Here is a 15,401-nt window from a genome sequence, read left to right as displayed (position 1 = left end):
CAAGTGGAAACAAAAAGAACTATAAAAAGAATCAGCAAAATCAGGAGCTGGTTCTTTAAGAAAATCAACAAGATAGATTAATGCTTAGCCAGACTCACTAGAGGGCACAGAGACAGTATCCAAATTAATAAAATCAGGAATGAAAAGGGAGACATAATATCGGATACTGGAAATTCAGAAAATCTTCAGATCCTACTGCAGAAGTTTAAACTCAACTAAATTGGAAAATCTGGATGGTGTGAACACATATCAGGTGCCAAAATTAAAACAGGACCAGATAAACCATCTAAACAGACCCATAGTCTCTAAAGAAATAGACACAGTCATTAATAGTCTCCCAACCAAAAAAAAGTCCCAGGACCAGATGGGATTACTGGACAATTCTATCAGACCTCTAAAGAAGACCTAATATCAATACTTTCAAACTATTCCACAAAATAGAAGCAAAAGGAACACTACCCAATTCGTTCTATGAAGCCACAGTTACACTTATACCTAAACCATACAAAGTCCCAACAAAGAAAGAGAACTTCAGACCAATCTCCCTTATGAATATTGATGCAAAAATACTCAATAAAATTCTTGGCAACCGAATCCAAGAACACATCAAAATGATCATTCACCACGATCAAGTAGGCTTCATCCCAGGGATGCAGGGATGGTTCAATATATGGGAATCCATCAACGTAATCCACTACATAAACAAACTCAACCACACGATCATTTCATTAGATGCTGAGAGAGCATTTAACAAAATTCAGCATTCCCTTCATGTTAAAAATCCTAGAAAGATAAGAAATTTAAGGTCCATACCTAAACATAGTAAAAGCAATGTACAGCAAAGCAGTAGCCAATATCAAATTAAATAGAAACTTAAAGCAATCCCACTAAAATCAGGGACTACACAAGGCTGCCCACTCCCTATATATTTAATATAGTACTGGAATCTCTAGCTATAGCAATTAGATAATAAAAGGAAGTCAAAGGGATACAAATTGCAAAAGAAGAAGTAAAAATATCAGTATTTGCAGATGATATGATCGTATACTTATGTGACCCCAAAAATTCTACTAGAGAAACAACACCCTTCACAAATGTCCCAAATAATATTACATACCTCTGTGTGACTAACCAATCAAGTGAAGGATCTGTATGACAAGAACTTTAAGTCTCTGAAGAAAGAAATCGAAGAAGATCTCAGAAGATGGAAAGATTTCCCATGCTCATGGATTGGCAGTATTAATACAATCAAAATGGCTATCTTGCCGAGAGCAGTCTACAGATTCAATGCAATCCCCATCAAAATTCCAAATCAATTCTTCATAGAGTTAGAAAGAGCAATTTGCAAATTCATTTGGAATACCAAAAAACCTAGGATAGTGAAAACTATTCTCAACAATAAAAGAACTTCTGGGGGAATTACTATCCCTGACCTGAAGTTGTATTACAGAGCAATAGTGATAAAAAGTGTATGGTATTGGTACAGTAACAGGCAGGTAGATCAATGGAGTAGAATTGAAGACCCAGAAATTAACCCACACAATATGGTCACTTGATCTTTGACAAAGGAGCTAAAGCCATCCAGTGGGGGAAAAAAGACAGCATTTTAACAAATGGTGCTGATACCATTGGTGATCAGCATGTAGAAAAATACAAATTGATCCATTCTTATCTTCTTGTACAAAGCTCAAGTCCAAGCAGATCAAGGAACTTCACATAAAACCAGATACACTGAAACTTATAGAGGAGAAAGTGGAGAAGACCCTTGAACACATGGGCACAGGGGAAAAATCCTTGAACAGAACACCAATGGATTGTGCTGTAAGATCAAGAATGGACAAATGGGACCTCATAAAATTGCAAAGCTTCTGTAAGGCAAAGGACAATGTCAGTAAGACAAAAAGGCAACCAACAGAATGGGAAAAGATCTTTACCAACCCTACATCCAATAGAGGGCTAATATCCAATATATACAAAGAATTTGTAAAGTTAGACTCCAGAAAATCAAATAACCCTATTAAAAATAGGATACAGAACTAAAAGAATTTTCAACTGAGGAACATGGAATGGCAGAGAAGCACCTAAAGAAATGTTTAACATCCTTAGTCATCAGGAAAATGCAAATCAAAACAACCCTGAGATTCCATCTCACCAGTCAGAATGGCTAAGATCAAAAACTCAGGTGACAGCAGATGCTGGTGAGGATGTGGAGAAAAAGGAACACTCATCCATTGCTGGTTTGATTGCAAGCCGGTACAACCACTCTGGAAACCAGTTTGGCAGTTCCTCAGAAAACTGGACATAGTGCTACCTGATGACCCAGCTATACCACTCCTGGACATATACCCAGAAAATGTTCCAACATGTAATAAGGACACATGCTCCTCTATGTTCATAGCAGCCTTATTTATAATAGGTAGGAGCTGGAAAGAACTCAGATGTCCTTCAACAGAGGAATGGATACAGATAATGTGGTGCATTTACACAATGGAATACTACTCAGCTATTAAAAATGATGAATTTATGAAATTCTTAGGCAAATGGATAGAACTAGTAAATATCATCCTGAATGAGATAACCCAATCCCAAAAGAACACACATGGTACCCACTCACTGATAAGTAGATATTAGCCCCAAAGCTCCAAATAACCAAGCTGTAATTCACAGATCACATGAATCTCAGTGAGAAGGAAGACCAAAGTGTGGATGTTTCAGTTCTTCTTAGAAGGAGATCAAAATACTCACAGGAGCAAATATGGAGATGAAGTATAGAGCAGAGACTGAAGGAAAGGCCATCCAGAGACTGTCCTACCTGGGGATTCATCCTAGATACAGTTACCAAACCCAGACATTATTGTGGATGCCAATAATGCTAAGAAGTGCATGCTGAAAGGAGCCTGATATGGCTTTCTCCTTAGAGGTCATGCCAGATCCTTACAAATACAGACATGGATGCTCATAGCCAACCATTGGATTGAGTCCAAGGTCCCCATTAGAGGAGTTAGAGAAAGAACCAAAGGAGATGAAGGGAATTGCAACCCAACAGGAAGAACAACAATATCAACCAACCAGTCCCCCAAGAGCTCCTAGGAACTAAGCCATCAACAAAGGAGTACACATGGCTACAACTCCATATGTTGCAGAGGATGGCCTTATCATGCATCAATGGGAGTAGAGGTCCTTGGTCCTATAAAGGGTGGATAGATGCCCCAGTGTAGGAAAAGTGAGGACGGGGAGTTGGGATTTAGTGGGTGGGTGGAGGAACACTCTTGTAGAAGCAGGGGGAGGGATGATGGGATAGGGGTTTGTGTGTGTGGGGGTGGGGGTGGGGGTGGGGGTAGGAACCAGGAAAGGAGATAACATTTAATATGTAAATAAAGAAAATATATATAAAAAAGTAATGAGTTCAGTAAGTGTAATATAAACATTAAAATTCCATAAAAGATGTAAGCTTTTTTTTTTTTTTTTTTTTTTTGGGTTTTTCAAGACAGGGTTTCTCTGTGTAGCCCTGGCTGTCCTGAAACTCACTCTGTAGAACAGGCTGGCCTCGAACTCAGAAATCCACCTGCCTCTGCCTCCCAAGTGCTGGGATTAAAGGCGTGTGCCACCACGCCTGGCTGAGCTTTTTTTTTTTTTAATTGGCACTTAGAAATTATACTCTTCATTGAAAGAAGCAACTAAGCTGTAAAAATTATAGACATTTTTCTTTTTGACTTGAATCACTGGCATTATTTAATATCTGTCTATATCCTTGAACTATACATGCCTAATTTGGCAATTTTACTTTTTATTTTTTACATTTTTATTTAGAAAACAATATGCCGAATATGGTGGTACATGTGTGTAACACCATCATTATAGAGGCTAAGTTAGGGGAGCTATGAATCTCAAGGCCAGCCTGGATTCCAGAGCAAGATACTTATAAATTTCTTTAAAGTATTTTGATTAATACATAATAATTATACATATTAACATTTATTATCATTGTTATGGGTATTATTATTAAATCAGGACCTCCCTATGTAGACCAAGCTGGCCTGCTTCCTCCTACATCCTGGAATTAAAGGCCTTGCCTGGCAACATGTTAGAGATATTTAATGACAAAATCCTGCTCTCAATTTAAATGTTTTTTTTATTGTTTGGAAATATATTCATTTTACTTTAATATATTTATTGCATTTTTTATTATAAACCATCTGTTATTAGGATAACTCAATAATGTCAGCCAGATGTATTTTCTTTGTAACATTATAACATTGCTGGTAGCTTTTTCTCTTTCCATGTTTGTTTTGTCCTTCATATTCAATGTAGCAGGTTATTTTAAAAGATAGAATTTTGTTTTCCAAGCCATTGGTTGCTCAGTTCCTCTGAACATCATTTCCTTGTTCTCATTCTGTGAAATTGACATTGTATTTTTAATAGTGACCAGACAGTTAGCTAACTGTCATTATTTCAAACACACGTATAGTTGCATAGTTCCTGTGCTCATACTGGAACTCTGAGCAGCAGATAAAGGCCATACTGCTTGCTTGCTATAAAATGATTATTTGTGTGAAAGATTGGGGCACAGTTTTAGTTTGTTTATTTCTGTATTTCACTCTTACTAGATGCTTTAAAAAGATGATAACAGCTTCATTCTCAACCTAACTACTTTTTCTATTCTAAATGAAAGTATGCGGAGATAACCTCTTATCTATAAACTGTTTTTATATCAGATATGTTTTCAGAATTTATAGTTGAAATCTGATACATATAAAATTATCATAACAGTGACTATCACTTATCAAGTCTCTCTCTCTATATATGTATATATATATACATATATATATGTGTGTGTGTATGTATATATATATATATATATATATATATACATATACATATACATATACATATATATAATGTGTATATATGTGTGCTTTTGTCTGCATGTGTGTCTGAGCACAAAAGCACATTAGAATCTCTAGCACTCCAGTTTTAAGATGTTTGGTAGTGCCAAATGGATGCGGAGAATGAAAGCCAGGTCCTCTGCAAGAGCAACAAGTGCTTGTAACTACTGACCTAGCTCCTGTTCTCTTCATCAAACTCAATACGAATTTTCTCAGTATGGATCAATGGATCAGTTTAACTTTTTTCTTTCCTTTTTAAAAATTATTTTATATGTATCAGTAATTTCTTTGCATGGTACGTATGTCTGCCTTCCTGGTGTCTGAAGAGGCCAGAATGGGTGTCAGATCCCTTGGAGTTGGAGTTAGCGTCGTGAGCGACCCACCATGTGTGTGTGCTGGCAGTTGGATCCTAGTCGATGACTAAAAGCAGAGCCATCTCTCCAGCCTACATACTTTTCCTTTCTAATGTATTTCAAAGAGTTTCTAGAGCCAAAAACAGCATCATGTGCCTGTAGTTTCAGCTGTTAGGGAGGTTTAGTCAAAATTTCTGGAGCCCAAACATTCGAAGTCAGCCATGGCAACATAGGACCCTGCTTCCCCGAAACCCACAACCTACACCCTAGAAGTTCCAGATATTAATGCATTGTCCCCTAAATCCATTAGCAGACACAAATTTGTCCCACCTTCAGAATCTTTTTGAGCTTCTTGATATACAGTGAAATTTATAAATTCAATAACTTTGACAAATGCCTCTAATTTTATAATTTATTTTTCTGAAGACATAACATCACTGTCCAGAAAGATTTTTATGTTCCTCTTGAAGTTAAGCTATCCACTCTACTAACTCACCTACAGGAAACAGCACTTTTTCTCTCATCCAACTTTACTTTTCTCTCTCTTCTTTCTTTCCTCCCTCCCTCCTCCCCTTCCTCCCTCCCTCCTCCCCTTCCTCCCCTTCCTCCCCTTCCTCCCCTTCCTCCCCTCCCCTCCCCTCCTCTCCCCTCCCCTCCCCTCCCCTCCCCTCCCCTCCCCTCCCCTTCCCTTCCCTTCCCTTCCCTTCCCTTCCCTTCCCTTCCCTTCCCTTCCTCCCCTTCCTCCCCTTCCTCCCCTTCCTCCCCTTCCCTTCCCTTCCCTTCCCTCCCCTTCCCTCCCCTCTCCTCTCCTTTCCTTTCCTTTCCTTTCCTTTCCTTTCCTTTCCTTTCCTTCCCTTCCCTTCCCTTCCCTTCCCTTCCCTTCCTCCCCTTCCTCCCCTTCCTCCCCTTCCTCCCCTTCCCTCCCCTTCCCTCCCCTTCCCTCTCCTTCCCTTCCCTTCCCTTCCCTTCCTCCCCTTCCTCCCCTTCCTCCCCTTCCTCCCTTTCCTCCACTTCCCTCCCCTTCCCTTCCCTCCCCTCCCCTCCCCTCCCCTCCCCTCCCCTCCCCTTCCCTTCCCTTCCCTTCCCTTCCCTTCCCTTCCTCTCCTTCCTCCCTTTCCCTCCCCTTCCCTCCCCTCCCCTCCCCTTTCCCTTTCCCTTTCCCTTTCCCTTTCCCTTCCCTTCTGTTCCCTTCCTCCCCTTCCCTCCCCTTCCCTTTCCTCCCCTCCCCTTCCCTTCCCTTCCCTTCCCTCCCCTTTCCTTCCCTTCCCTTCCTCCCCTTCCTCCCCTTCCTCCCCTTCCCTCCCCTTCCTCCCCTTCCTCCCCTTCCCTTCCCTTCCCTTCCCTTCCCTCCCCGCCCCTCCCCTTTCCCTTTCCCTTTCCCTTTCCCTTTCCCTTTCCCTTTCTCCCTTTCCCTTCCCTTTCCCTTTCCCTTCCCCTTCCTTCCTTCCTTCCTTCCTTCCTTCCTTCCTTCTTTGCTTCTTTGCTTCTTTCTTGCTTCCTTCCTTGCTTGCTTGCTTGCTTGCTTTATATTTATATTTATATATATATATTGAGACAAGGTCTCTCTTTGTAGCTCTGGCTGTTCTAAAATTCACTGTAGATCAGGCTAGCCCCAAACTCACAGAGATCCACTTACCTCCTCTCTGTTTTTGGTTTTAGAGACCTGAACCACCATGCAGGGCTTGCTTTTACCTTCTTCTTTTTTACACCATAAGTTAGTTTTTCCCCTTTTAGAACTTGAAATAAGTGAAGTGACAAATCCTCTACGTGTTTTTTTTTTTGTTTGTTTGGTTTTTTTGTTTTTTTGTTTGTTTTTTTTATGAAGCATCTTTTACTAGGTAATATGATTGATTGAAAAGACTATGGCCTGAGCTGTTTCCTGCACCCACATGGTGGAGCACAGCCATCTCTAACTCCCTTCCAGGGAAATCAACACCTTTTTCTGACTCCTGTGGCATGTGGTACACATACATATAAGCAATTGTATAAAACAGTCATATACGTAAAATAAATCTGAAAAAATAAAGAAAAAAAGACTTCTGTTCTAGTGTACATTCTTAATATTTTGAAAAATAGAAGATTAGCTATACATGTGTAGGTTTACTTCTATGATCTCTTTTCTGTTCCATTTTTTGGTTCATGACTGTTCCTGTTAGTTTGATTATTTGTATTATATTAAGTCAGGAAGTATAATATCTATTCTGATGCTTTTGATTAGATTTTATTGGCTAGTTTTTTACTTCCATACAAAATTTAAGAGCTGACTCATAAGACCTGTACATGCTCAAGACAAAACCTTGCTATGGAGGAAGGGGTGTGGGTTCAAAGCTCTTTCACCTCTTTGTTCCTGGTTAGTATGTTCATGTTTGAGCTTTGTTTGTCTCTACCTTAAATACTTTGCTATTGGCATATAGCAGCACTGATTTTCATGGTAACTTGATATCTTGTAATTTTGTTAAATACATTTAGTAGTTCTTACAATGTTTGTCATAGAATATTTGGAATTTTCCTATGTAAGATCACATCATTTTCAAAAAGCGATGCTTGAATTCTTCATTCATCCCAATTTAAATTTTTGCCCTTGATTTTTTTCTCCTATCTGTTTATTCTGGCTATGACTCTCATTATTACATACATGTGATGAAGGTGATATTCTTGTCTTGTCTGTATCTTAGCAAGGACCTTTCTTTCAGCCTTTCCCAGTTTGCTATAATGTTAACTGTTATCTTATTAAAAATTGCTTTTATTGTGTTTAACTATGTTCTTCTATAGCTTTGTTCAGCATTTTTATCCTGTTGAATTTAGTCAGTTGCTTTTTCTGCATTTTATTGAGATAATTGGGTTTTTTTTTCCTTCCATTCTCTCAAATAGTTTGTTGTGTTTGTTGCCTTGGCTGTATTGAGCCCTACAGACACCAAATCTGAGATCAGAGCATTAGCAGGGTGGGCTTCATCTGTGAGTCTGTGAGCTGAGGAGATCTCTGTTTCAGCTCTTTATTGGCTTGTAGATGGCTGTCATCTTCTTTTCCTCTCAAATGATCTTCTCACCTAAGATATGGGAACTCCCTTCTTTCTCGTTCTCATCCAGCTGCACTGACCCTTCTCCAGCTGCAGGCAGATTCAGGAGGTGGAGTGTATAAAGGAAAGCCAAGCTAACAAGAAGAGGCTCTATGTAGGCAGCTTTTGAGAGGTCCTCGTCTTTACTGTGCTGATATTTTAGTGACTGTAGTTGTCTGGCAATCACCTGCAACCCCTGCAATTACTCACCCATAATTCTTTAAGCTAGGCCAATAAACTCATTGACTTACTTTTAAAAGAGAATTGTTTAAATAGCTTTCACAGAGATGATTTGTGGTAGTCATGGCAGCCCTTTCCCTCCCTACATTCCATCAGACAACAGAAAAGGTCTGTCAAATTACTGACTTCAAACGGAAAGATTTTACTGTCAGGAGACCTGTGCTAGAAACAGGGGTGTTTTTGGTTTTGTTTTTTATTTTGTTTTTGTTTTCTAACTCTCCTCTCCTCTCCTCTCCTCTCCTCTCCTCTCCTCTCCTCTCCTCTCCTCTCCTCTCCTCTCCTCTCCTCTCCTCTCCTCTCCTCTCCTCTCCTCTCCTCTCCTCTCCTCTCCCCTCCCCTCCCCTCCCCTCCCCTCCCCTCCCCTCCCCTCTCCTCTCCTCCCTCCCCTCCCCTTTTCTTTTACCACATTATTTTCACAATGAATAGTCTCCTTTTGCATTAAATTTTGAAGTAATGTCATTATGCATCCCATGTAATTATTTGAGTTATTTTTAATTACAGTAGTCTTCTATTTCATATGGTATGTACATTCTAAGATTCTCATTGGATGCTGGAATAGGACTCAGGCGAAAAACTGTACCAAACCCTCTATGTACTGTGTTTCTTTACATAAGCGAGTTTTCAAATCCAGTGTCCTTCTCATCCTTACTAAGCACTATGCTTTATGACCCTAACGTCTACAGTGGGAGATGACAGGTACATTTCTTTTTCCTTTCCGGAGTTTCCTGGAGAGAATTTTTTCACTGATTTCTTCCCTTAGTAAGTCATTCATTACCTTTCACCTTTTAACTTAAAGGACTCACATTATAGCTCATTCCAGCATAACTGTGTTGTCACCATCATGACTGTTTTCTTTTGGGGTCATTCTTAAGTTAAATTAGGGTGGTTTGAACAGAAGCAGTGCAGTACCTCAGGCTGATCTGCTAACCCTGATGGCTCAGGTAGGAAGTGGATACACAAGATACCGAAGGGATAATTCATCCTTTGTCAGATGGCATGGGATGCCAGAAATCTCATCATGGTACTCAAATTGATTTACTTCTTAAGCTTATAAATTATTTCTGAACATTTCCATTCAGTATTTTCTAACTACTATTAAGTAATGGAAACTGTGAGGAGTAAAAAGGACTGCTGTATCTAGATGTCAGTTTACTATTACTGTAATGGAGACAGATTTTACAAATAACATAGGCTTATGGAGTTCACAGTTCCGGAGGTTGAAAGTACAAGCTCAGGTGTTGGGGCACTGTTTCTACTGTGGAAAAGGTCCAGTAGCTAGATAGCATCATGACAGGAATGCACATGAGAACAAGAGATTACATTACAAAACAGGAAGTTAGAGAGACTGAAGTCTGAAAGCTCTTTGGAAAGCAGAGTCCAGTTGACCTATGCACCTTCTAATAGGCCCAACCCCCACAAACCCTCACACTGTTTCCTAACTTGAGGCTGTGAATTCTTGGGAGCCAGCATGGAACAAAGCACATCTGAACCCTAGCAGATGGTTTTAGGACTGTAGGCTTGGAGTAGAGATTTTCTGGCCTCTGATCAACTAAGTCAGGGCATTAAGTAGTATTACAAGTTTTATCCTGGAGATAGTTGGGAAGGGAAGGACAGTTCTTTTGCTGACTGATATGGAAGGTAGCTGTTTACTGAGAGAAAGCCTTTTGCACATTAACAAGAACCCAAACCCTGCTTTTACAGTTGTTTTCAGGCCCACCATTACTGCGAAATCAAAGTGCTTGAGTTTTATGCATCAGCAGGAAAGACAATAACTGCTTCTTTGTTTTGCCAAACTGATTCAGAAGTCTTTACAAACTGTCATGGTCTTCCACAGTGATCAGAAAAGTCCTTACAGACTGCACTCTTCCATAGTCGATTAGAAAGGTCCTTACAAGTGGCATAGTCTTCCAAGTTGGATTTTCAAAATACATAAAAAGGAATTCAGATAGGCAAATACAAAAAGCTAATGACTTAATTATTTTAATACATTTTGAATCATCATAGTCACATTGATGAAAAAAATTTATTAGAAGAGTGAAGGGGTGTTTGAAATTCAGGTTATAATTTTGTAATTGAGAAAAAGTTTAAATTATAAAAGTCAATTGCTTCAGTATAAAATGCCCCAAAACACAATTAGGAATCATATAGAACCTTTTGCTTTAGAACAGAGTAGAGAAAGTGACACTATGATTTAATGTCTTGCTCTGAACCCCATCTCTACAGAAAATAATTATATGCCTTTAAAAATTGTATGTCTGACCCAATACCAAATGGTTATCACTAAAAACACGCATACGAGCAACTGGACAGGTTCTACCTAATATATGGGTGTAATCACAATGAATGAAGGAAGAGGGGATGGATTTGAAACAGAGCAAGGAGGGAATAGAAGGGGGAAATGATGAATTATAATCTGAAAAATAAAAATAAAAGTGTTGGTGGCATTGTGGTAGGCATATATATATATATTTTTAGACTTAACAATATTACATATTTATCTTTATACATCAATACATGTGATGTTAAGTATCTTTTTCTTTTAAGGCAAAAGGAAAAGTTATTTATTATACTACAAAGAGGGCAGCAACAGAAGAACCACCTGCCCCAAGCTAAATAAAAATCTTAATAATGGTAATCTTGATAATAATTATATAGCTCAAGTACAATTTGTTTAATCAATGGATTAAAATGTTATTAAGGCAGAGGTAATATTTTTACCAGACCGTACTGTGGTTGCTTTAAAACAAATGAATTTCTGTTAGTTTATGTATAGTAGAATCTTCTTTTTTTAATTGTATTACTTTTTTTTTTTAATTTATTGTAGGTTTGAATATAGGTGCATATGTGAAGGTCAGGACAAGTGAGTTCTCTCCTTTTACCATGTAGGTCCTGAGACTTGAACTCAGGTGTTAGTGTGTCAGCAAGTGCTTTACCCACCAAGTCATCTCTCTGGTTTTATAATAGAATTTTTGTGGTAGAATTGATGGGACAAAGAATGTAGACATTTAAATTTTTGTATCTCTGAATTGCTTTTTACAAGTGGTATAGGATTTCAAGTGCCAGCACTGTAAGTTTTATCAAACCTCAATAAAATAAAAACTATATTTTTGTAATAGATAACAGAATTTCTTGTTTTGATAATCTTAAGTTATACAGATGATTTATAAAGCAGTAATAATCTTGATCTCTCTCTCTCTCTTTCCCTACTCTTTACAGAGCAAACTATTCATGGAAGGATTTAGAAGCTTGAAAGAAGGAGAGCCAGTGGAATTTACATTTAAAAAATCCCCCAAAGGCCTTGAGTCAATACGGGTAACAGGCCCAGGTGGGAGCCCCTGCTTAGGAAGTGAAAGAAGACCTAAAGGGAAGACCCTGCAAAAGAGAAAGCCAAAGGGAGATAGGTAATTGTACCTGGCTTATTTGTGAGTCTATTCAATTTGGAAAATATTTAAATTTTTTTTATTCTTTTGCTTTTATGGGTTTTATAGAGAGAGCCTAGTGCAAACTGTCATCAGTGTGTAGCTGGATAGACTGTGTCAGGAAGAAAGTCTTGTCTTGAGGTTTGGACTGTCTTCAGCGTACTGAGTTAGGTTAGAGTGGTGTGGGATAGTGCTTGACCACCATTCCCCAGACTGTTGGAGGCCAGAGGAGGAGCTCAGATTCTCAGAGGAAATGCCTCTCTCTGGACAGTTTCTTTCATTCTCCACCTGCTTTTCCCAAAGAGAGCTTTAAAATGACAATTCACACATTAAAATCCAAACATTAAAAAACTGAAGTTATTTTAAACTGACTCTTGCATGTCACTCATTAACACCTGCATATATTCCCACTATCTGAATCTGCCAAAATTACAAACAGTGCTGTCAGGGCAATTGAATCTGTTTTCTGTGCTTTGAAGTCAGCAACACTGTATCATGTAACATGTAAATGTTTTCTGATTATATCCTTCGGATAAATGTTTACTACTGAAAATCTGCACCAGAGTTTATGTATGAAAGTTTTTGGTAACTGGTTTTAAGACGCTGTCCAAAAACAAAGCAAAAAGTACAACTAATAAAAGAGAGACAGCTTATTGAATCTTAGTCGTTTTTCAATTATATAGCTACAGACCTCACTGTTTTTTGTTTTTTGTAACATTTAACTGCTGCAAATGTGGACTTTAATTATAGGAAAAAAATGGAAAGTCATTAGGCTTCGTTTAAAAAGCAATGTAATTTGTTAACGTCATTTACTTCTTTACACTTGGCTTTCCTTGCTATGACAAAATACTTGATAAAATTAACTTAAAAGAGGAAATGTTGTATTTTATCCACCTCATGACTGTTGGAAAGGAGAGAGAGTTGGCAGAGACCCAGAAGGTACATCCTTAGTGATCTATTTTTGCCAACTAGGCCCCACCTCCTTAAGTTTCCAATTACCCATTAAGCTATGTTGAATTAATCCACTGATGTCACTTCCCATAGTCCCTACTTTTGAACACTGTCACACTAGTGCCAAGTCTTAGTATGAGCTTCTCTAATACATTTAGATTCAAATTGTAACATTCCTTAAAGTTCCTCCTGGCAGCTGTTACTTTAGTGTAGTTTGCAGAAGCAAGGATGGCAGCTGAGAGATCAGTAAAGGATGGTTTTTCAGTGTACCAGAAAGAGATGGCGGTGGTTTGGATTGGGGTGGTAGACATAGAAGTGGTGAACAAAATTCCTGTATGTTTTGAAGGTGGAGACGGCAGGATTTACTGATGGATCAGATGTGGACTGTGCGAGAAGAAGAGTCCAGGATGATTCCAAGGTTTGTATGGCTTGGGCAACAAGAAAGAAGGAGGGACCGGTTCCCAAGATGGGGAAAACTGCAGGATGGGCTTGGGGTGTGATGAGTCTTCCAGAGGGTTACAAGCATAGTGGATAGGTACATAATATGAGCTGCAAATAAAGTTTGAGCAGCAGTTGGTGAAATGATGTTTATACCCATAATGCAAGGAAAGAGGAATAGCTCTGGGTTATTGTAGTACTGGGAAGGAGCAGTGAAAGAGACTGAGAAAGCAGTGACAACTGGAGGGTCTTCTAGAATGGGTTTTGTTCCAGAAGAGGGGAAAGAGAAGTCAAGGAGGTGAATATCAGGGCTGTATGGAGATGCTGGTTGTAAATGATTGAGATGACACTGAGCCTTCACCCACTTGGCAACGCAGAAGTCACAGATGTACATGACAAGAACAGCTCTGTAGACTGGTAGGAACAAAACCTGGGGATCTTGTTGAACAGAGTGGGAGAAGAGGAAGCAGAATGGGGTGCATTTTCTAAATGTTAGGAAATTACAGAACATGTAAGTGTTGATGGGGAATGGTTTAATAGGAAGGAAAGATTCAGCATGCAGGAGAGAGGAGGGTGGTGCCTGCAGTGACTTCTTTGAGTGGTTGTAAAGACAGAATGTAAAGCATAGCTCTGAGATCTGCCTGACCTCCAGACAGGTAAGTAGATATGAAGATGGACTAGATGACCTATTGTGCCATTTTATTCTGCTTGCTCGGTGCACAGACTTACCAAGAAAGAAGGTATACACATTGTGAGAAAAAAAAAAAAAAAAGATTTCAAGGCTGTACTGGAAACTCACTAGATTAGTAGACATGAATTTAGAGTAAAGTTAGCCTGTTGTGTTTCCTCTCACCAGCACAGACTTCATGGTTACTGTTCTAGTTGCTGACATCTATTGTCTTACTCTGGTTAACACTGACACAGTTGATGTTTGATGAGTCCCACTCTTGTTCTGTTCAAGATGCTGTAATCCTTGTCACCAGATTCAGCAACTCTAGTTTTCCCCGTGTCACTTTTTATAAAATATTAGAAAAACAGTCCAGATGAGGTGTTACGATCCCAGCATTTGAAAACACTGTAAACTTGAGGCCAGTGTGATCTAGACAGGAAGTTACAGGCCAGCTAGGGCTACATAGTGAGACCCTGTTTCAATCAAAACAGCAACAAATATAAGGAGTCCTCCAACAGAATGTTCACATAAGCACGGGGACCCCTGAGGAGAATGAGGACAGATTTAACAGTAAGGTAGCAAGAAGTAGAACTTGGGATAGGAAGATGGCTGAGTATTTAAAGAGCTTGACAGTCAGAGTCCATTTCTCCTGGACCCATATAAAAGCTGTGTGTGTGTGTGGTGGCCTGCCTGTAATTCCAGTGCCCAGTTTGTCCCTAGAGCAAGCAGGCTAGCTAGATTCTGAATCAGTGGACTCTAGTTCAGTTGAGAGCTCCTGCGTCAAATAAAAAGGGGGAGCATAATAAAAAAGACCCCTTTTCAACCCTGGGCTTCCACACGGATTCACACATATGTATCTGCAATCCTACACACCTGCATACATATGTGTACATACCACATACATATACATAGAAGAGTATATATAAAAAGTAAAGAAATGGGTTTTATCAACTAATGGCTATGAAAATTACTAAGGCAGTGGTTTGTTTTTTGAGAGCTTTGATGACTATTGATTTCTTCAATGAATATTAGTCATGTGTACTTTCTGAAACAAAATAATTATTATAAGACTTTTTAATCAAATTTCATGCTTATTCCAAAATGTGTGACACAACCAAAAAAAAGTCTTATAAAATGTTCTGAATTTCATAGTGCTTCTGTATGTTTATTTTCCCTTTTTATTTTACTTTATTTTATTGTTATTGTATCTTTTTTTTATTTAGTTATTATATATATATGAATGCACTGTTGTTGTCTTCAGACACAACAGAAGAGGGCATCAGATCCCATTACAGCTGGTTGTGAGCCTCCATGTAGTTGCTGGGAATTGAACCCAGGACCTCTGGAAGAGCAGTCAGTGCTCTTAACCACTGAGCCATCTCTCCAGC

The 15,401-nt window shown here is 39.0% G+C and overlaps 1 protein-coding gene across 9 annotated transcripts in view; it reads left to right on the top strand.

The window, feature by feature from the left end:
• Lin28b (lin-28 homolog B (C. elegans)) overlaps window positions 1-15,401 on the top strand; it is a 109,698-nt gene that overhangs the window by 53,855 nt on the left and 40,442 nt on the right. For all 9 annotated transcript variants that reach the window (XM_011243182.3, XM_011243180.3, XM_011243183.3 and 6 more), the window contains 2 exons: window positions 11,752-11,936; window positions 13,252-13,323. In XM_011243182.3, the coding sequence (XP_011241484.1) occupies window positions 11,752-11,936; window positions 13,252-13,323 (257 nt within the window). The remainder of the gene's footprint in view (window positions 1-11,751; window positions 11,937-13,251; window positions 13,324-15,401) is intronic.

Source organism: Mus musculus, chromosome 10, assembly GCF_000001635.26.
Source record: "Mus musculus strain C57BL/6J chromosome 10, GRCm38.p6 C57BL/6J".
Lineage (NCBI taxonomy): Eukaryota > Metazoa > Chordata > Mammalia > Rodentia > Muridae > Mus > Mus musculus.
The sequence above is the reverse complement of the archived record's forward strand: the minus strand, read 5'-3'. Positions and strand labels throughout refer to the sequence as shown.